The sequence below is a fragment of the Styela clava genome, chromosome 9, assembly GCF_964204865.1.
Source record: "Styela clava chromosome 9, kaStyClav1.hap1.2, whole genome shotgun sequence".
Lineage (NCBI taxonomy): Eukaryota > Metazoa > Chordata > Ascidiacea > Stolidobranchia > Styelidae > Styela > Styela clava.
In genome coordinates, this window is record NC_135258.1 from 22,029,518 (window position 1) to 22,048,463 (window position 18,946).

The 18,946-nt window shown below is 35.7% G+C and overlaps 3 protein-coding genes across 3 annotated transcripts in view; all 3 read right to left on the reverse strand.

Annotated features, from left to right (window-relative positions):
* The window catches only part of LOC120340187 (pre-mRNA-splicing factor SPF27-like), a 237,111-nt gene that overhangs the window by 201,169 nt on the left and 16,996 nt on the right, over positions 1–18,946 (reverse strand). The gene's annotated exons all lie outside the window — the stretch shown is intronic.
* Positions 6,734–11,103, reverse strand: LOC120340185 (mitotic checkpoint protein BUB3-like). Its single transcript, XM_039408480.2, has 7 exons — positions 10,855–11,103; positions 10,424–10,527; positions 9,885–10,002; positions 9,164–9,322; positions 8,409–8,586; positions 7,803–8,034; positions 6,734–7,635 (listed from the first exon to the last, which is right to left on the reverse strand). The coding sequence occupies exons 1-7, from the start codon at positions 11,053–11,055 to the stop codon at positions 7,620–7,622; spliced, it is 1,008 nt and encodes a 335-aa protein (XP_039264414.1). The 5' UTR covers positions 11,056–11,103; the 3' UTR covers positions 6,734–7,619.
* Positions 14,065–14,973, reverse strand: LOC144427419 (zinc finger BED domain-containing protein 5-like). The gene has a single exon (XM_078116607.1). It carries the CDS (start codon positions 14,971–14,973, stop codon positions 14,065–14,067), a length of 909 nt encoding a protein of 302 aa, XP_077972733.1.

An 18,946-nucleotide genomic window follows, 5' to 3' on the forward strand; every position in this document is an offset into this window, starting at 1 on the left:
CCCGCAGGTCTGTTCCAAACTAAGCTTAATAACGGCTCTTATAAGTAAGCTAGATCAATTAAATTTTGTCCTGCTATTTCAGTATAAATCACACTTATATGGGAACTAGAAATGACACTATATTTTTTATTGTAATCATCAACCTTATTTTTATTTGACCTCAGAAATGTGACGGGTCAATTAACACTCTTCCAATTATGACATCACACTGAGATCACTTTCCACGAACCCGCGCTTTTTCTTGTCCGTTGGTTAGCGGAGCAGTAATAATACAATTATTGATTCCAAAAAAAAAATCCATCATTTTCACGATGAATGGTAAGTGGATATATTTATACCACCATAAAAACAGCCTGCGTGTGTCTGATTAGTGGGGCGATTTTAGCGACGGCAAAGCGGAGAGATATTTCACATCTTGTCACGTAATCTTCCGCGCTAACTACCCACTAGTCAGCACAGTACGGACAGAAAAAGCTCGCGATTCAAATCATACAGCAATCCTATTTTACGAGACCATCGTTTGTTTCAACCTACCTTTCGAATCAACATTTTTGACAAACTCCGGAAGTCCGGATAGGAGGAAATTTACATATTTATCCCGGGGGAGAAGATAGCCGATAGGAAGGCTTAACCATATGACAAACCACGGCTTCTCGCCGGTTACCATTCGATGTCGGGTATGGGATTAGTTAGTTATTTGTTTCCGGAAGCCTGGACTTGATGGCGGAAGAAGCCTTAACCGACCAGCGGTTACGTGAACCACCCTACGGCGGAGTCCAGCAATCCTTTCGCACATGACTATCCCCGCATGGGATTCTAACCTGCGAACTTAACGCTTAACACGATGGGCCATAGCGCCCCGACTCACTCCACCAGGAACAAACATGGAACACGCCTCACTGATGAAAATCTGCAAGACTCGCTCAGAGTTACAGTGTCAAGTTACACGTCGGAGTATAATACTATGCAACATTTGATAGTACAACTGCTAAGTCCATTTTATCTTAGACTTGTGCAGAGTGTTGAAAATCAATTAAAAAACACTCAATTTTGAAATACAAGCGTTATTGATAGAAATTTATTTGCAACGTTGTGATAATCGTTTGATTTCCTGAAGAATCCTAAAGTTTATTAGTGTCTATACTTCACTAAATACCCGTAATTATATCAATAATTGAAGCTTAATCGAGCAACTGATTTTTTTAAAGTGTACAAAGTGTACAACTGGTTACCCGCAGCTTAATCTGTACCCTAAAAGTAGCCCTCGGCTCCGAAAAGGTTGGTGACCCCTGCAGTGAGTCTAATCCCTGCTGCTATCAGTGCTATAAAATGGATTAAACAAGAAGTCTTGAAGCGTAAAGGTACATGAGAATCATAATAGTTGCAAACAGCTTAGATGGGCTATTCATATTGAAATACTTTAGCACTTTTCTGCAATTGGAACTGCCCATCAAACTCATGTTGGAGACTTCATTGAGGTTTTCAATTCATTTTTTTCTCAACTATGAGGATCTTTTGAGGTTAACGAGGCATTAATAAATAAAGCTGAGGAATTTGTTTGTTCACTGTATGAAGAGGATATGAAGAATGTAAATTTCTAAGTGAGAAATAACTGATTTATTTGTGTTTTCGTGCTCACGATGTTAATTTGTGACTTCATTGCTTAAAAATAAATACGTTTGATACCTTCTATAAAATGGATGTAGCTTTTTATGCTGTTCTTGTTGTAAACTGCTTGTGGTTATTACATAAAATTTATTCGCTAATGTGAATCAGCGTTGTTGGTGTCGCTGCTTTCGAGGTCACTCGCGATTCCTGTCAAACATTAAAGTATTTTTTGTTGTTGGTTACATGTATGCCATATTTTTCGTAATCTACCTAATAAATTATGATTGACTGAAGAAGTCCGATTTTGGTCAGGTAAAACATTACAGGAATACAGTTGTGTCAGTGTGCTGTGCTGCAGGGCTCTCGAATTGCATAATTCTTATGTATGTGTTGTAAACTTATGGTTATTGAATTTCCGGGAACCTCTTATGTTCAATTTCGCATCAGGATTGTGGAACAAGCTGTAATGCGTTCAGTATGTTCATTTTCACACAAAACTGAAGAATTTATTTAGTTACCAGTCATACCAGATGTGCGCTACAAAACTCATTTTCTGGGCGTTTTCAAGGCTTCGTCTCACGGCCCATATCTGTGGTAAGGATCTACAAGTGTTTAATAACTTACTTATACATTTTTCAACAACGTCTTAGCATAACTTAACTAATAATAACTAAACAGAGCTATGGAAAGGCTGCCCAACTCAACGCAAGTTCGAGCAGTAATAACTAATATTCATCGCTCGCTAACAGCTGATTCGATTCAATTGTTACGTCATGCAGAAGTCATTGTTCATTGCCGAAAATGTAGAGAATATAGGACAGATCGTAGCACATATTTCTTGTAGTAAAAGCGTCTTTTCCGTAAAACGTGCAACTTTTGGAAGTGGGAACAAGGCAATACCTGTTACTAAATTTTAAGGAACATTTTAAAATCATTTTCAGGTAGTTACCTGATGTGCGCTACGAAACTCACTTTCTAGGCGTTTTTCCGGGCCTCGGCTCGCGGCCTACTGTTTCATTCCTTCGGGGTCAATCAAGCCCATAGTAGTTTTTCCGACTCTTTACGAGGCATTTCCAACTGAGGTACCGTAGATCTGATATGACTGCAATTACCTGAGAAACGTAAATAAATACAGTGACTTACAGTTTAAAAACTTCAGACCCATACTGCCATATGCAAGATGAAGAAAATGCTAGACATATTGTTACAGGTACCTTCATTGCTAAGTAATCTACTTTAATCTTTTCCCACTCCTGCACAAAAGATAACTCATCGTTAGGTATATCCTATTATTACACATAACATAACGCAGCATATCTTCAGGACTCCAAGCACTCAATTGATGAAACACTAATTAATGGGGCACCATGAACCATATCTCACTGAACCCCGGTTCATTGACAGCATAACCACCAAACATTTTCAGACCGCTCTATGTCCAGATTAGAAAGGTATAACATTCCGCCAACGATATGAATATTTGACTAAAAATAGCCAGGCAGTGGTTTGTCCTGTTGAAAAGGTAAGAGTGGAAGAAAGAAAAGACTGAGATGCCAAAATTTTACTTTAAACACCCCAAAACCGACTTTGCTCTATAACTCTAGTCGCTCTGCATTGCCGATGTCTGTTTTTGCGGATGTAGTGACTCACCGATATGCCATGTTAAGCGTGGCTGATTGCAGATATAATATGAGTGTGAGAGCTGATATTTCACTGTGCCCCATGTCCCAACGTGGGCCTTCCTCTACGTACATTTTAGTAACGTGACATAAATCAGAAAATCTTTTATATTTAAAAAGAAACATGTGCTTCGTCTGTTGTTCTATTATTCCTTGAGTTCGTTATTTTTATAAATAGTTCGGAACAAATATTATATACTTCAAGTTTTTATATTTGTCGCGGAAATAGTCAAGCGTCTTCGAAATTTGACAAGACAAGTAACATTTGAGATGTGGATGGTATACGATATGTTGTGTTAATTGGCAATGCACGAAAAATCTTTCTGAGTAGCAGACGTTGCATTCAGATAGTTTTTCATTGTTACTGTAAATTCTGTACAATCTTGAATTTGGTATTTACTTTTGTATCGTAGATGAAATTGGGATTATTTCTGTCAATTTTTGTAATAGAGAAGAAAAAAATCGTCTACAGTTCAAATGGCGCTGACCATCACATCTTCATTTTATTTTCGTTGAATATATTCCCAGTCGCCAAACCCTTTCTCTACCTGTGAAGTTTGCTTACAGGTTGTATCTACCAACAGACTGATTACTACTTCGCCTAGTTTTTTAATACTTTCACATTTAAAATATAGAGTTACCCAATGCATCGATAAGACCGTATGGCGTTGGTATTTTCTGAAACAGATAGTTTTTGTTGCATGAATCGAATGACACAAACAGTTGTGTTCTATTGTACGTTCGGCATCTTCTCTTGTGGCAGTCCTGAAAACTATTCGATGGCATCTTTGATAATAGTCCAATCGTGTTTCATGACAAAAAGATTTTAAAACTGCTATCCGGAGAGCCACTGAGCGAACTATTATCACAATGACTGTTTTTTTTATTGAAATTATTATGAATCTTTCTGAGAAAAAAAATATCCAATATGTATGGCGTTATGCTCATTCGTCACGAAGGTCACTATTGGCAAAGCGAGTTTGCCCTTGGTGGGATTTCCTTATCCGCATTTCAACGAAAAACAAACGCGTCTCTTGATATTGTCCAAATTTTTTCTTAAAAGGTTTCAAGACAAGAGAGTCGTGTGGATGCTGACCTTCTAACCCAACATCCCACGACTTCGAAAATACTTCTCTTTGGCTGTCTGACTCAAACAAATTTGAATTGTTCAAAATGAAGAATTCTGGCATTCGGGCGATAATTTTTCACCAATGCTGAACTTTTATCACATTTTCTGATGTTTGTGGTAATTGAATTGGTCAGAATATCCCCATAATTCCACGTCACAATAACAAGAACTAATAGGCTACATTTATTTGGTAGCATCCCGAAGTGTTTGAGGTGAGTAAATACGATGATGTGCACGGGGTTTATAATTCGAAAATGAATCATACACACACCATCCATTTTTTTACTCATTGATCTGTCATCAATGCACTTCAACCCACTTGTGTCTAGGAGACAACTCAGTTCCAAATACGAATTGGACTTGCGCGTCGTATTGCCAAATTGTTGCCAGTGATGTTGTTCAAAAATGCACCGTTCCCGTCCAATACAATTCAAATGATACCAATTAGAAAAACCCTAATGGATAGTTTATTATATTGTTCTCAAATATACATTTCATATAAGTTTCTCCCACGAAGACTTCAAAACTCCGATATATCTTATCGATAGAATTATATATATCTATGATTCGTTTTATCAATGATTCACTGAAAGTATGAACGTAATTTACAATTTATGAAACATTTCATACTCAGTGCGGTATTCAACATCATCACATAACTCTGATAAATTTGTCTATAAGCTGAGATAAGCTAAATTTATACCATGCTGGAAAATCTTCTGCTGCAATTGTTATTGATTGTCCATTGTCCAATACCGAGTAAACAGGAAGACGCTGTATTCGGATTCGTCCACTCCAATAGGAACCGGCAGTAATCTTGACGCACATTGGGGTACTGCAACGTAACGTATAACGAATACTTTGCTTTGTGACAAAAAGACACCGTTTTTTCTTCACATTTATGTTTCTATATTTTTAGGGGGCCGACGACTGACGAAAGACTTGCTTGTCGAACACAAAGTGGACCGACCAATGGACCGTTCTGGTATCATATATGTTGTTGCACGACTGACGTTTAACATGTTGAATTTGAACGTGTTTTTCACTCCGACATTTGAAGAACAATAAGAATTGAATAAGATTAGGTATTCTGGATTCAATTTAAGTATTCTAGAACAGGGCTCTTCAACCGTGTATAGTATACGGTATACATTCGAGTGTATTCCTGAATGGTATACGAAGGTTGAACAGCCTAAGCCAGGGTTTCCAAACTGTAATGTATTAGAATATTCAATTGGAGACGATGTAAACGCGGCACACATGGCACGACTTTCGAAAGGGACATTCACGTTTAGGTGATTCCTAATCTAAGTTATTTCCCTTCAGATTGGAGTATTCAAACTTCGAATTTGCCAGCAGCCTGCAAGTTGCAGCTAATGTTGACATTTTGTCGTGCGCATGGCGTCTGCCTGTGTAAGGCCGTAAACAGGACGGGACTAGGAGAACCACACCCCTACCAAATTTTGGAAAACAGCGTCAAATGCATCCTTCAGCTTGCATAACTCGAGCATTTGAAAACAAAGAACCGGCTTTAGCTTCACAATTTATATAGATAATAGCAGACGCGTGTATGGTTGGCGTTGTCGGCTATGGTTAACAAACATTATTATTACCGTTGACGCCGGGACCGGCAGCCCATCAGATTCAACTTAAATCTTGATTATGATTCTTTGATGCCAGGAGCAATTGAAAAAGAATTGAATCCCCGTTATGACCAAATTACCGGAACTATACAAGAAAAAAGAATCCACTAATCTAACTTTGTTTTTACGTTTTTTATACTTTTGCGCGGTTGATTATTTGACTCTGCCAGTAAAATCTGAAATATTCATTCATAATGACTTGGCCGACCACATTAAATTTTTTTTTTACTTCGAGTATACCTAAATGTTGGTGGTATTTATAAGGTATACAACGCACTTGAAAATTGTGAAATGTGCAACACGGTAATTATCATTACCCACCCCAGATACAACGTCGGTTATCCGGTGTCTTGACGTTTTATTATAGCCTTGAATTTATAAAAGTGTTTTAAAATTCAACGTACTATCTGATCTGTTTAGGTTATTAGCCTACATATATTGCTTCCAACTGAGCACGCTTTATTGGCAAATTCTGGCTTGGAATTATGTTATCTAATGCAGAGCGTAATAAACATTTAAACAGGCATAAAAAAACTATTGGGTAAGTCGACATTCAAATGAAATTGTTTCATCTTAGAAAGCCCTTTTCAAGGAAGACCAATATGCTATTTACAATTTCCATTCCAGACAAACCTAATTTTCCATTTTACCAAAGTCAACAACTTTAAAAGATATTTGATATCAAGACATATTTTTATATTCAAATATTATAAGACAGTGTTTTGTCAAAAGTATTTTTGACTAAATTTTACACTCGGAAGCTGACATTAAAAATAGAATGTAAGTTCATGCATATCCCCGATAAATAGATTAATCACAAAGATTAATTTAACCGGTAAAGTCGAAAAGTCAATTCTGTTAGGTTTCCAAAATCATTTTTTTCTGATGTACAGTAGGTCTCACTGGTATGATAGAAAATTGAGAAATTGCTCAAAGCTTAAGGAAAAGTGGTAAAATTTTAACTTTAAAATACTTTATCCCTAAATGAGCCTCAATACAGAGAATCCAACTTTTACGAGATGCTTAGTCAGAATAAATATGTAAATCCTATCATTCATATCCTTAGTCTATTCTTCTTGTGGTTAGGGCTGGGCATTTTCGAATACCCGATAATTAGAGAATCGCATATCTCGAATATTGTGAGATATGTAATTGTATGTGATATCCGGACACATGAATTGCTGAAAACATGGAATATATCACATAGGCAAATCTGAGTGTTCACAGACAATAAGAAAATTATTCCATCAATAACTCATTAGGAAATAAAGAGTCGGATCTTATGTCAGAATTGCATATTAAAAATAGGGCTTCAATAGAACTAAGTTGAGGGATTCATCTTATCCTTTGGAGCAATTTGAAATTTTCATCTGAATCGATTGGAATAATTTGCTATTTGTTTCGCACTGCCCAGCCCTACTGGTGGTAATGTGGGAATAACTTCAACAATGTCACATTTCCTTGACTTAGTACAAAACAGTAGGGATGCACAAAATCAAAGATGGCCAAAACTCCACCGCATGGGAAGCAGCTATTTCAGCATGATGTGATCATTTTCAATTAGGTCGCCAGAGATCTGAAAAAAATTTAAAAAAAAAGGCTATTAATGTAACAGAATTTTTCAAACAATGCTCAGAATACATCATACTAAAATTATACAGCTTCAAGTTCAAGGTATTAATTGTTCCACCCATTACTATCATTATCTAACAACAAGTTTGAAATGAAAAAATTTATGCTCACTTCGGTTTCGTCTCTGCATCAGTTACATGTCTCACATATATGGCATCATCTGGATTACTCGCATCATCTGGTGCAGGTTCTCCGTTCTCATACATGTATGATGATGCAATAGCCAGCATTGATCCATCATGACTGAATGAGAGTGATGCGATAGATGTTGGATAAAGATGAAATTGGCAGAGTCGCTTCTTGTTAAATCCATCCCAAACATTAACAAAACCATCTGATCCACCTGTATTCATACCCAATTTCAGAATTTAGAAAACATTTAATTGTTATTGTCAGGTTAATAACAATGGTCTTGGTATTGACAAATTATATAAATAGAATACTAAGTTAACAGTTATACATTCAATACTACTTATGGAAAAACATAACCAGCTCGAAGTCGTATATTAGATTTCCAAATTATTACACAAAAACTTGGTTGAATTCGCAAACATTTGGTATGATAAGCAACAATATAAAAATAATTGTGCGATTTCATTATTTTACTGTGTTATCGTTAATGAGGCATGTCTCATTATAATTTATAACACTGTCCATATTGAGCAGAGCAAAGATCTGAAACAGAGCTATTGACGAATAAATGCAATAGATAATTACCGGTTGCAAAAGTGTTGTACTTGTTATGAAACGATATTGCATTGACAGGATAGATATTTTCAACTCCATCCTTCTTCGTCCTGTGACATTTGAAAGCATATTTCTTTTTCTGGATTTCTGGTGATGGATCAAGGTATTCTACTGCAACTCTACCTTCTATTGAACTCAAAACAAATCCCTGGCAATTGAAAATTAGTATAAATCAGGTATTTTCAAACTGGGCTCAGCCACCAGGGGGCCACGGAGCGGAAAATGTAAAATTTAACAACTGATGTTGTTTAATTCTAACACTGAAATGCATATATTCTTTTGCTTTCATTTGTTGGATTTTTTATTTTATCATGGGATATAACTGATGGATGAGGGATATGAAAGTTTGAGAACCACTGGTATAAATTATTACATATAGGTCCCAATACAAGAGGTAGGAAAATACAGTAGGTAGTAGGAATGGAAAAGAATGTAGGAATAGAATCAACAAAATCAAAGCATATCACAAGTCACGATATATGGATTAACTTCGGAAATTAAATTTAGAAATATTGAAGTATCGCATATGATATTTTGATAGGTAATATGGAGGTTGAACAGCACAATACCAATGAGTTTCTTATTCGGACAAATGTTGTTCATTTTTTAACAACTTCTCCACAGAAGTAGGGGATAGTATAATGAATATATATTTTTCTGCACTTACATAAAAGAAGATTTTGAACCTATTCTAGAAGGCCAACCAAATTCAAATTTATTCATACTTGTTTATTAGGAAAAGCTCTTATACATCTTGTTTGATACTTCAAACTTGATTCCCGTCGTTGTTGTACATAGCTCATGTTCCTTAAATCCCAAACCAGGACTCGTTTTCCTGCAGTACCAACGATAACCCGATCACCTGAGACTGCCATTGTGTAGACCTATGAGAAGTGGTTTAAAACTTTTAGTTAAAAATTTTATTACAAATTACTCTGCAAAATCAATGGCCGAAAACATTGACAGTATAAATTTCATCTGAAATCTAAAACAATAAATCTGTAAATATCTAAATTGTAAAAGTATCAGAATTCGTTAACAAATCAAATCCCAATTGAAAATATTCTGTCTGTGCCACCAATCTTATTGCCATTAGCGTTCCTGGGTAATACATCAGAGCAGTGTTCCCTCTAAGGTGTGCGCGTGTGCGCGCGCACACAGATTTCAGAGGCTGCGCACACGCATAGATTTACTGCGCACAGACGTATTTCGATGTAATGTAACAATGCGCTCGGTTGGCAGGTTGAGAAAGTTTGTTGTTGGCCCACTTATTACCCGGTTAGAACATCAAAATTTCTTCATTGGTTTTGCACAAATATTAGTCATTCCCAAAAAAGTGCGCACACACCAAAATTTCTGCGCACACATACTACAAAAAATTAGAGGGAACATTGCATCAGAGAATCTATATAGCTCAAGAAAACAATCATACTAATATGATACTACCTTCTCAGGTTGTGAATAAGATCCAATAGATTTTTTATCTCTTGAATCCCAGAGTTTCAATGTCTGATCCCAACTTCCAGTGATTATCACATCAACTTCAGGACAATACTCCACACACCTTGGATGAAATATCATAAATGACGAGAGTTTTACTAGGATATTAGTTCTTGGAAGAGTGAAAAGCCAGTAAGATGCATCATTTATTTGGCAAACTATGATTGATTGCCTGTTCAACTGTCCAGGTCAGTTAGGGAGATGGCCAGCATATTTATAAACACATGGACTGACTGGCATGCAGTTGCATAAATAACCCTGCAACAATGATGTGATGAGTCCTGTAGTCTTCAATAATTATATTTGTCATGCTAAATTCCAATAAAATATATTTTGCATCACCAAGAATTAAGTTGAAAATTAAAACCATAAATTTGAAATTATTGATAAGATTAGTTCAATCAAAGTATGTTTGCCAATATAAAATGTTTAACTATGGTGAATATATTTCAGTTACTAAAACACAAAAGTACAAATAGCCATACCTGATGGGAGCATTATGATTGCCAATTACCATTTCCATTCCTGAGTTGAAATCATAAGATTTGAGAGTACAATCTAATCCTCCACTCCATGCATGAGTACCATCCTGTCATAAACAACATGTTCCATAATAGTATCAGATTTTTATTTTTTGCTCAGATTTTTATTTTTTTTGCTCATATCAAGGTTACATGCAATCACTCAAAAGGTGAGTTCTCTGAGGACCCTTTTGACATAAAAATATTAAACTATGATCAAACTCTTCAACCCATTTGGTACACTTCAGAAAATTTAATCTCTGTTACAAACTGATTTCACTGAGCAATAGACCAATCTCAGAATCTGCAAGATTTGATCACTTTAAAAATTTGAAACTATTTTTTCATTTTCAGCATGTCCAATAACTGGATTAATACAAGTAAATAGGCCTTACAGAGAAACAACAGTCCAACACAGGTGTCGAGTGAGTATATTTAAACCGCTGTGTGTTCTCAGTTATATCATACAGTCGAACAGTACAATCCCATGATGATGCCAGAAGAAACTGCGAGGTAGTAGGAGCGAATTTCACAGCAGATATTCCGTCACTGGGGCAGCTGTTTAATTTAAATTCATTGGGAACTTCTGAACCCATATTTTTGTATTTCAACGTTAGTATTTCTGTATTCGCTAACTACTTCAACTATCAAAAAATAAATGAGGCATAAACACAATTTATCTCAAAATTATACAAATAAAATTTTGACTCCATCATCAGCAGACAGTTCTCTGGTTCTAGATTAGATACATGTTATATAAGATATGTTTATTCATCGAAACAATGTTTCAAGTAGGAATTGAAACTAAAGTTGATTTGAACCTGATAAATATCTGAATATGCATATAAAATACTATCAGTATTCAAGGAGTGGCAGAGTGGAGTGACACATTAAGGGGTCAAGTGTGGTGTGTGGGTCAGTACTGCGATAGGCCTAGGTTAAAAGTTATACAATACAGTCAGACTGTGCAGACAGTGTATTTCAGTATTTCGGCATTCCAAAAATACAATACTCACGGAAACCAACAAATCATATAACAGAAATGCCTGGGAAATGAGCAAAACCTAAGAACACAGTTCAGCAGCAGTGAGCGGCTTTCCTGGCATTTAATTTGATAGAAAAGCTAGGCACACATACAGACATAAGTTAAAAATATTGACATGCAGGCTAAGTAAAGAAAATGCAAAACAAACAAAAGCTAGAACACACATACTTCTGTAATTGTTACCGGCACATGTTGCATGTAGATCAGTGCTCTTCAACCTTTTTGTTTTTGTGGAACCCCTGAGATAATTTTTCGTTTTTTATGGAACCCCAATTACAGAATTAACAAAATTAAAAAAAAAAACACGGAATACCCGTAACACAAAACATTTGTAATTCAAATATTTCTACTTCAACAACAAAACAGAAAGACGGTAACGAGCGTGAAATTCAATGACTAGGTTTTTCTTGCATTTCCTTTGCAATCTTCTTGAATCGTGGCTCCACGGCGCTCAATGCAATTCTCACACTTATGTCTACAACTCTCTTTAAACAACTTTGCAACGACGCATCAACATGCTGAAGCAAGAATTGATTTCCCCTGAAAAAAAAAACGCGGAACCCCTAAGGAACCCAATAAACTCACGGAACCCCACTGCATGTATTGCGGAACCCTAGGGTTCCGCGGAACCCCTGTTGAAGAGCACTGATGTAGATACCAAAATTTGAAGGCATCAAATAGTTGCATGTAAAAATTAAGTTAACAATTTAGGTTTCCATAGATTTAGAACAAACGGAAGCCATTTTTGCACTAAACACAGCCGAATACTGGAATGGCTGAATGAGAAAAACATTCAAAATTCAAATAACGGTAACTTACATATAAAATATAAACGAACAATCTTGACTGCTCTACGTTGCTATCATTGCACAGGTATTATTACTACAGTCATGACAGTAGCTACCGTACTTTTTTACAGTACTTTTTGTTCTCAGAATCACCTTTGAAGTTAGAATCAGATGAAGTGGCGCCATTTGAACCATTGGTGTACGCGCCTGTGGATGTTTTTCGACCTTTGACACCGTGATATTTGGAAACTTATCTCCACAATCACACTATGTAAGCAATTTTTTGAAGTAGCAGCCGAATGCAAAAAATTTAAATTTCCACCGCACTGTACGTCAATATCAAGTTGGCGGCCGTAGGGTGTGGTCGCGTTTTCGGCGCCACAGAAGGACTAAAATGATACCATGAACCAGCACTGAAGGAATACTAACAAGGAGCCTACAGACGGTGCAAAGATGAGAAGGACACGGAGGCAATATAACGGAATCGGAAACTAATGAATCAGGAATAGTATGAAATTGTAAAGCATTTATATAAATAAAAATTACATGTGTGTTGAGATTGAAATTAGTGGTTAGACTGAATAAACTTACAGTATTCACACCTATGAATTGTGTTGTATCGTAAATATATATATCCTGGTAAGCACAGAAAAAGAGCGACTATGCGACCAGTGAAATGTTTCAAATTCTGTAGGTGAATCAAAGTCTTTAACAGCACACACTTTTTTTTTTAAAAGACTAATCTTTGTTATAAATTCTGACTCGTCAGCGTAAGTGTTATTTAGTCCATCGACATCGTTAAGCTAAATTCCGCCACAATTTTCCTTCAACACAAGAATTGTTGTTCTATCACGGGCTTATATTTTTATTATGCTAACGAAATCATTCGTTGATTCAGAAAAACGCAAATGTGATTATGCGATCATCGTCTTAATTATATAATCCAGCGTTTCCCAAACTTTTCCAGCCACGGAACACCTACGCTTTTTATCCCGCCTCGCGGAACACCAAGAAATAAGAGGGTAAATTTAAAGAAAAATGGTGTCAATCAATTGTTTATTTATCATCACTAAAGTTCAAACAAAAACTGATGAATAAATATATACAGTACTAATTATGTGTGACCGGAGTCGCAGTGTGACGGATTTACTCAAATTTAATGGGAAGGATGAGCTTGCACAGAAGAGGAAAGACGTTTAATATCAGGTGTAATAGTGGATAGCTGAACGTACATCTCCGCTTCGACATCCAATCGGCTCCTGTACTTTGTCTTGGTGGACACGTACCGCGAAAACCCTGTTTCGCATAAGTAGGTAGTCGCAAAAGGCAACATTTTCTTCATTGCCTCTCTTGCAACGGCAGGATATTCATTTCGCATATTCAGCCAAAATTAGCCAAGTGGGTGGCTTGTGAATTCTAATTTCAAACTTCCATCACTTGAAAGTTCGATAAACTCTTCCATGGTTCTGCCAGTGAAGGAAACAATTGAATTACTGACTGGGTTACGAATCCAATCAAAGTTGTCCGTCTCCTCGGGAAAATACTGGAGAAAAGTTGTTTGAAGTTCGTTCAAGTGTCGTACAATATTGTTTTTCACCGAGCCATCTATCTTAAGATTTCTGTTTACAAGAAAGTTTTGCAGGGAAGGAAAGCAAGATAGATCGTTGATATTCACCATTTCACTCCAAAATTTGAGTTTCCTTTTCATGGCGGTAACTTTATCTTTGACTGAAAGTACGGGTTCGTACTTGCCTTGCATGCGTAAGTTAAATTCATTCAACTTGTAAAATATATCTGCCATATAAGCAAGGAACTGCAGCCATGTTGCAGCACGACAAACTAAATTTGTCTTTCTTAAAAAATGCCAATAGTTCCTCCCTTAATTCAAAAACTCTCACAAGCACTTTACCTCGGCTCAACCAGCGCACAGCTGTATGCAACAACAGATTGCAACGGAGACTTCCCATATCTTCACAGATAATAGAAAAGAGCCTGCTTTTCAGTGGTCTTGACTTGATGAAATTAACAATTTTTACCACGTCATCCAAAACCCTGGTTAGTTCGGAAGGCATTCCTTTTGCTACCAATTGATAACGGTGTATAGCACAATGAGAGCTGGAACATTCCGGATTTTTCTGTTTAATTCGTGTCACCACACCTTTTACTGAGCCAGTCATGCTTTTGGCTCCATCCGTGCACACATCCATGCATTTTCCCCAAGTAATTTCGTTTTCACTCATGAACGAATCCAAAGTCCTGAATATTTCCTCACCTGTGGTATAAGTGGGTAAAGTTTTACACATAAGCAAGTCTTCCTGAATATCACCCTCATAGGCGTAACGAACAAATGCAAGTAATACCGCCAAACCTGCCACATCTGTAGACTCATCGATCTGGAGACAAAAAAAATCGCATTTTTGTAAACGAGAGCATACTTCATACTTGATATAAATTCCCATGTGATCTATACGGCGGCTTACTGTATTGTTCGATAAAGGAATGCTTTCCGGTTTTTTGGATTCGCTCTCGCCCAGCAAGATTTTCACAGCATCAAGGATAGATGGTTTGATGAGCTTTTCAGCAATAGTGTGTGCCTCACCCGCCATAGCAATTCTTCGGCTCTCTAAGTAAGATACTTCTAGTAATTTATCATTGAATGTTGAATGTCTAATTCTTTGCATTGCTTTTATTCCAACAAGTTTGGTGGCAAAAAATGATATGCTTTTATTAGCTAAGTGAGGGTGATGGGTTTCAAGATGTCTCTTCAATTTGGCAGGGACCAATGAACTATTTTGTAAAATCTTTTGACATACTACACAAAGCGCATCGCATCTTCAGAACCAGTCCAGGTGAATCCCAAGCCCAGATATCCCTCGTCATATTTACGTTTAACAGCAGGTTTGTTGCAGTCACTGGCTGGTGAAGAAGTACCACTCTTTGAAGAAAAATTATTATCATTTTCAACCAAAACCGTAACGTTCACAATTTCACTTTGTGCATCAACTTGCACAGCCGGCTTTTCAACCTAGGTAAAGCTAGCAAACACTTCCAGCGGACAGTTACCAATTTTTCCAAATTTGAACCCGCCATGTTCCACGACAGTTGTCGCGAATTCACTCAATTGCGGCTACATGGATGCAAAAAATCAGGCAATTCTCCCTTTTAGAAACTAACGACAGACCTGAAACATAATAAAAAACAAAAATGATTGAAACAACACATTTTTCCTCGGTAAAATGAATTATTGCTCAGAAGCTCATTTATCGACAAAATCTAAAATTTAACTGAGTTGAAGCGTAATTTATGCAAGAAATAATTTTTTTTCATGCAATTCATTAATACCGTGTATTTGATGAAGATATATAAAACATATATTAAATTTTAAAAAAATTCCACCATGCGGAAAGTTGGGAAATACCCCCCAATTTAAGGAAAATTTTAAAGAAATCGTCAATATAACTCAGTTAAAAGCGTAATTTATGCAGGAAATAATATTTTCTCATCCAATTCATTAATACAGTGTATTTGGGGGACAAATATAAAATACATATTGAAATTTAAAAATAATCCACCGTGCGGAAAGTAGGGAAATTCCCCTCAATTAAAGAAAAAAATTTAAGAAATCGTCAATTTGACTCAGTTAAAGCGTAATTTAGGTAAGAAGGAATTTTTTCTCATCTAATTCATTAATGCAGTGAGTTTGGTGGACAAATATAAAATACATATTAAAATTAAAAAAAAATCCACCTTGCGGTAAGTAGGGAAATTCCCCTCAATTGAAGAAAAAAATATAAGAAGTCGTCAATTTAACTCAGTTAAAGCGTAATTTAGGTAAGAAGGAATTTTTTCTCATCCAATTCATTAATGCAGTGTGTTTGGTGGACAAATATAAAATACATATTAAAATTTAAAAAAAATCCACGGTGCGGAAAGTAGGGAAATACCCCCCAATTGAAGAAAAAAATATAAGAAATCGTCAATTTGACTCAGTTAAAGCGTAATTTAGGTAAGAAGGAATTTTTTCTCATCCAATTCATTAATGCAGTGTGTTTGGTGGACAAATATAAAAGACCTATTAAAATTTAAAAAAAATCCACCATGCGGAAAGTAGGGAAATTCCCCTCAATTGAAGAAGAAAATATAGGAAATCGACTATTTGACTCAGTTAAAGCGTAATTTAGGTAAGAAGGAATTTTTTCTCATCCAATTCATTAATGCAGTGTGCTTGGTGGACAAATATAAAATATATAATAAAATTTAAAAAAAATCCACCGTGTGGAAAGTAGGGAAATACCCCCCAATTGAAGAAAAAAATATAAGAAATCGTCAATTTGACTCAGTTAAAGCGTAATTTAGGTAAGAAGGAATTTTTTCTCATCCAATTCATTAATGCAGTGTGTTTGGTGGACAAATATAAAAGACCTATTAAAATTTTAAAAAAATCTACCGTGCGGAAAGTAGGGAAATTCCCCCCAATTTGAAGAAAATATTTAACAAATCGTCTATTTAACTCAGCCGGTTCCATCACAAAAGTCATATTTTTTGGCCGGTTCTGTTGCAAACAGAACATTGACAGTAACCAGTAATTCTAACCCGTTCGTTCATCTCATAAAATTTCGTGAAGCGGTTCTATAGAACCGGTGCGAACCGGCTTAATCCCACCACTGGTTATGACGCAATTTTTTCGCAAACTATTTTTCTATGCTTTGTTTTTCAGGTCGTGTTTTTGAACACCAGTGTGAATTCTATATGATGTATTCACGAGTCAATATTAACATCGAAATACGGAATGTAAAGGTCTCATTCAAGTCAAAGGATGTGATAAATGATGTGTCTTCGTCCTGGTGGTTCCTGATTCATTGTTTAAACTTCTTGGACTGACACGAAGATCTTTTTAATTTAATACGTAAAATATTTATGATTTCTTTTTCAATATTCGACGAGCATTAATAGCAATGGAATTGTATTTCATAATTCATATAATTTTGTCATCGCGGTACATTTGATTTGCATTAGAAATAAACGTTTATTTCCTTAGGTATTCAAGTTATATTATTTTTGTATTGCTGCTATGTCCATGCTCTATAACTTTTTGCCCAAATCTCAAATAACTTTGATAATAATTTCCCTCATATAATAACAAATTCTGCAACTAGTGCCCAATTAGAAAAACAGCCGTCTAACATTCAAATTATAAAAAGAATTGCATGTCGGAATGGATGTCGGTTTTTATATAAAGTTTATTAAAAAAATCTCGTGATTTTCTACAATGTAATTTTATTTTTGATAAATGAACACAAAAGACCTCTTCCAAAAAAAAAAAACCATAGTGTTATTCTTCAAAAGAAAATAAATCTAAATCCTGTCTAAATTTCGGGAAAACACGGTAAGAAGTGCTGCTGTACAGTGTACAAAACTGCTATGCGTAAAAAAGCCACATGGTCATTCTTTGTGTAGCATACTTTTGTTCCTTTGAGAAGATCGTAAAACAGAAACTTTCACATATTAGAATTTAAATTTGATTTAATTTCTTTTGTTTTTTCGAAGATTTACGTACTCGAGTCGCTACCGATCCTAATAACCATTATACAGTATATAATTAATCAAATCTTTCTACATCTTTTCACGACCCACTAAGATTCCTTTTGCGACCCACCAGTGGGTCGTGAGTACTCGTGACCCATAGTTTGGGAACCGCTGGCCGTAACGTATTTGTTTTTAGTGTTCACTTTTTTTATTGTGTTTAGTGTTCCCCTTATTCATTGTGTTTAGTGTTCACCTTATTCATTGTTCATTCAATAATAACAGTAGTACTTCGGTTGTCGGTGTTCGAACCATTTTTGATTCCCCGCGACTTCCCTTCCCCAATAAAACTGTGTACTATTTTCTTGTAATTTGTGCCTGTGTTATTTATTTATTTTTTACTGGTTGGAAAAAATAAATAAACTTGAATTATCCAATTTCATTTCTCGCCAGACATGTTTATGATGTCACAGTTCATTATTGACTTGTAATGAATAGGATGAGAAAAAATTATTTCTTGCATAAATGGGGTATTCCCTGCGCTCCCGAAAGCGTACAATCTAGATTCTAAAGCTAAACCTATCCTGGTACACCTACTATTTTCAGGTGGTGCGTCATCTTTGTGCTCATATTTCGGGAGTACCGGATTTCCCTACTTTCCGCACGGTGGATTTTTTTTAAATTTTAATATGTATTTTATACTTGTCCACCAAACACACTGCATTAATGAATTGGATGAGAAAAAATTCCTTCTTACCTAAATTACGCTTTACCTGAGTTAAATTGACAATTTTTTATATTTTTTTCTTTAATTGGGGGGAATTTCCCTACTTTCCGCACGGTGGATTTTTTTTAAATTTCAATATGTATTTTATATTTGTCCACCACATACACTGTATCAATGAATTGGATGAGAAAATATTCTTTCCTGCATAAATTACGTTTTAACTGAGTTAAATTGACGATTTCTTAAAACTTTTTCTTAAATTGGGGGGTATTTCCCAACTTTCCGCATGGTAGAATTTTTTTTAAATTCAATATGTGTTTTATACATCTTTATCAAATACCCTGTATTAATGAATAGGATGAGAAAAAATTATTTCTTGCATAAATGGGGTATTTCCTGCGCTC

Coding starts and splice junctions, on each gene's coding strand:
- LOC120340185 (XM_039408480.2), bottom strand. CDS start 11,055: ATGGGTTCAGAAGTTCCCAATGAATTTAAATTAAACAGCTGCCCCAGT. Junction 10,528..10,854: donor TGTTGGACTGTTGTTTCTCT/GTAAGGCCTATT, acceptor TGTTTATGACAG/GATGGTACTCATGCATGGAG. Junction 10,003..10,423: donor AATCATAATGCTCCCATCAG/GTATGGCTATTT, acceptor ATTTCATCCAAG/GTGTGTGGAGTATTGTCCTG.
- LOC144427419 (XM_078116607.1), bottom strand. CDS start 14,973: ATGCAAAGAATTAGACATTCAACATTCAATGATAAATTACTAGAAGTA.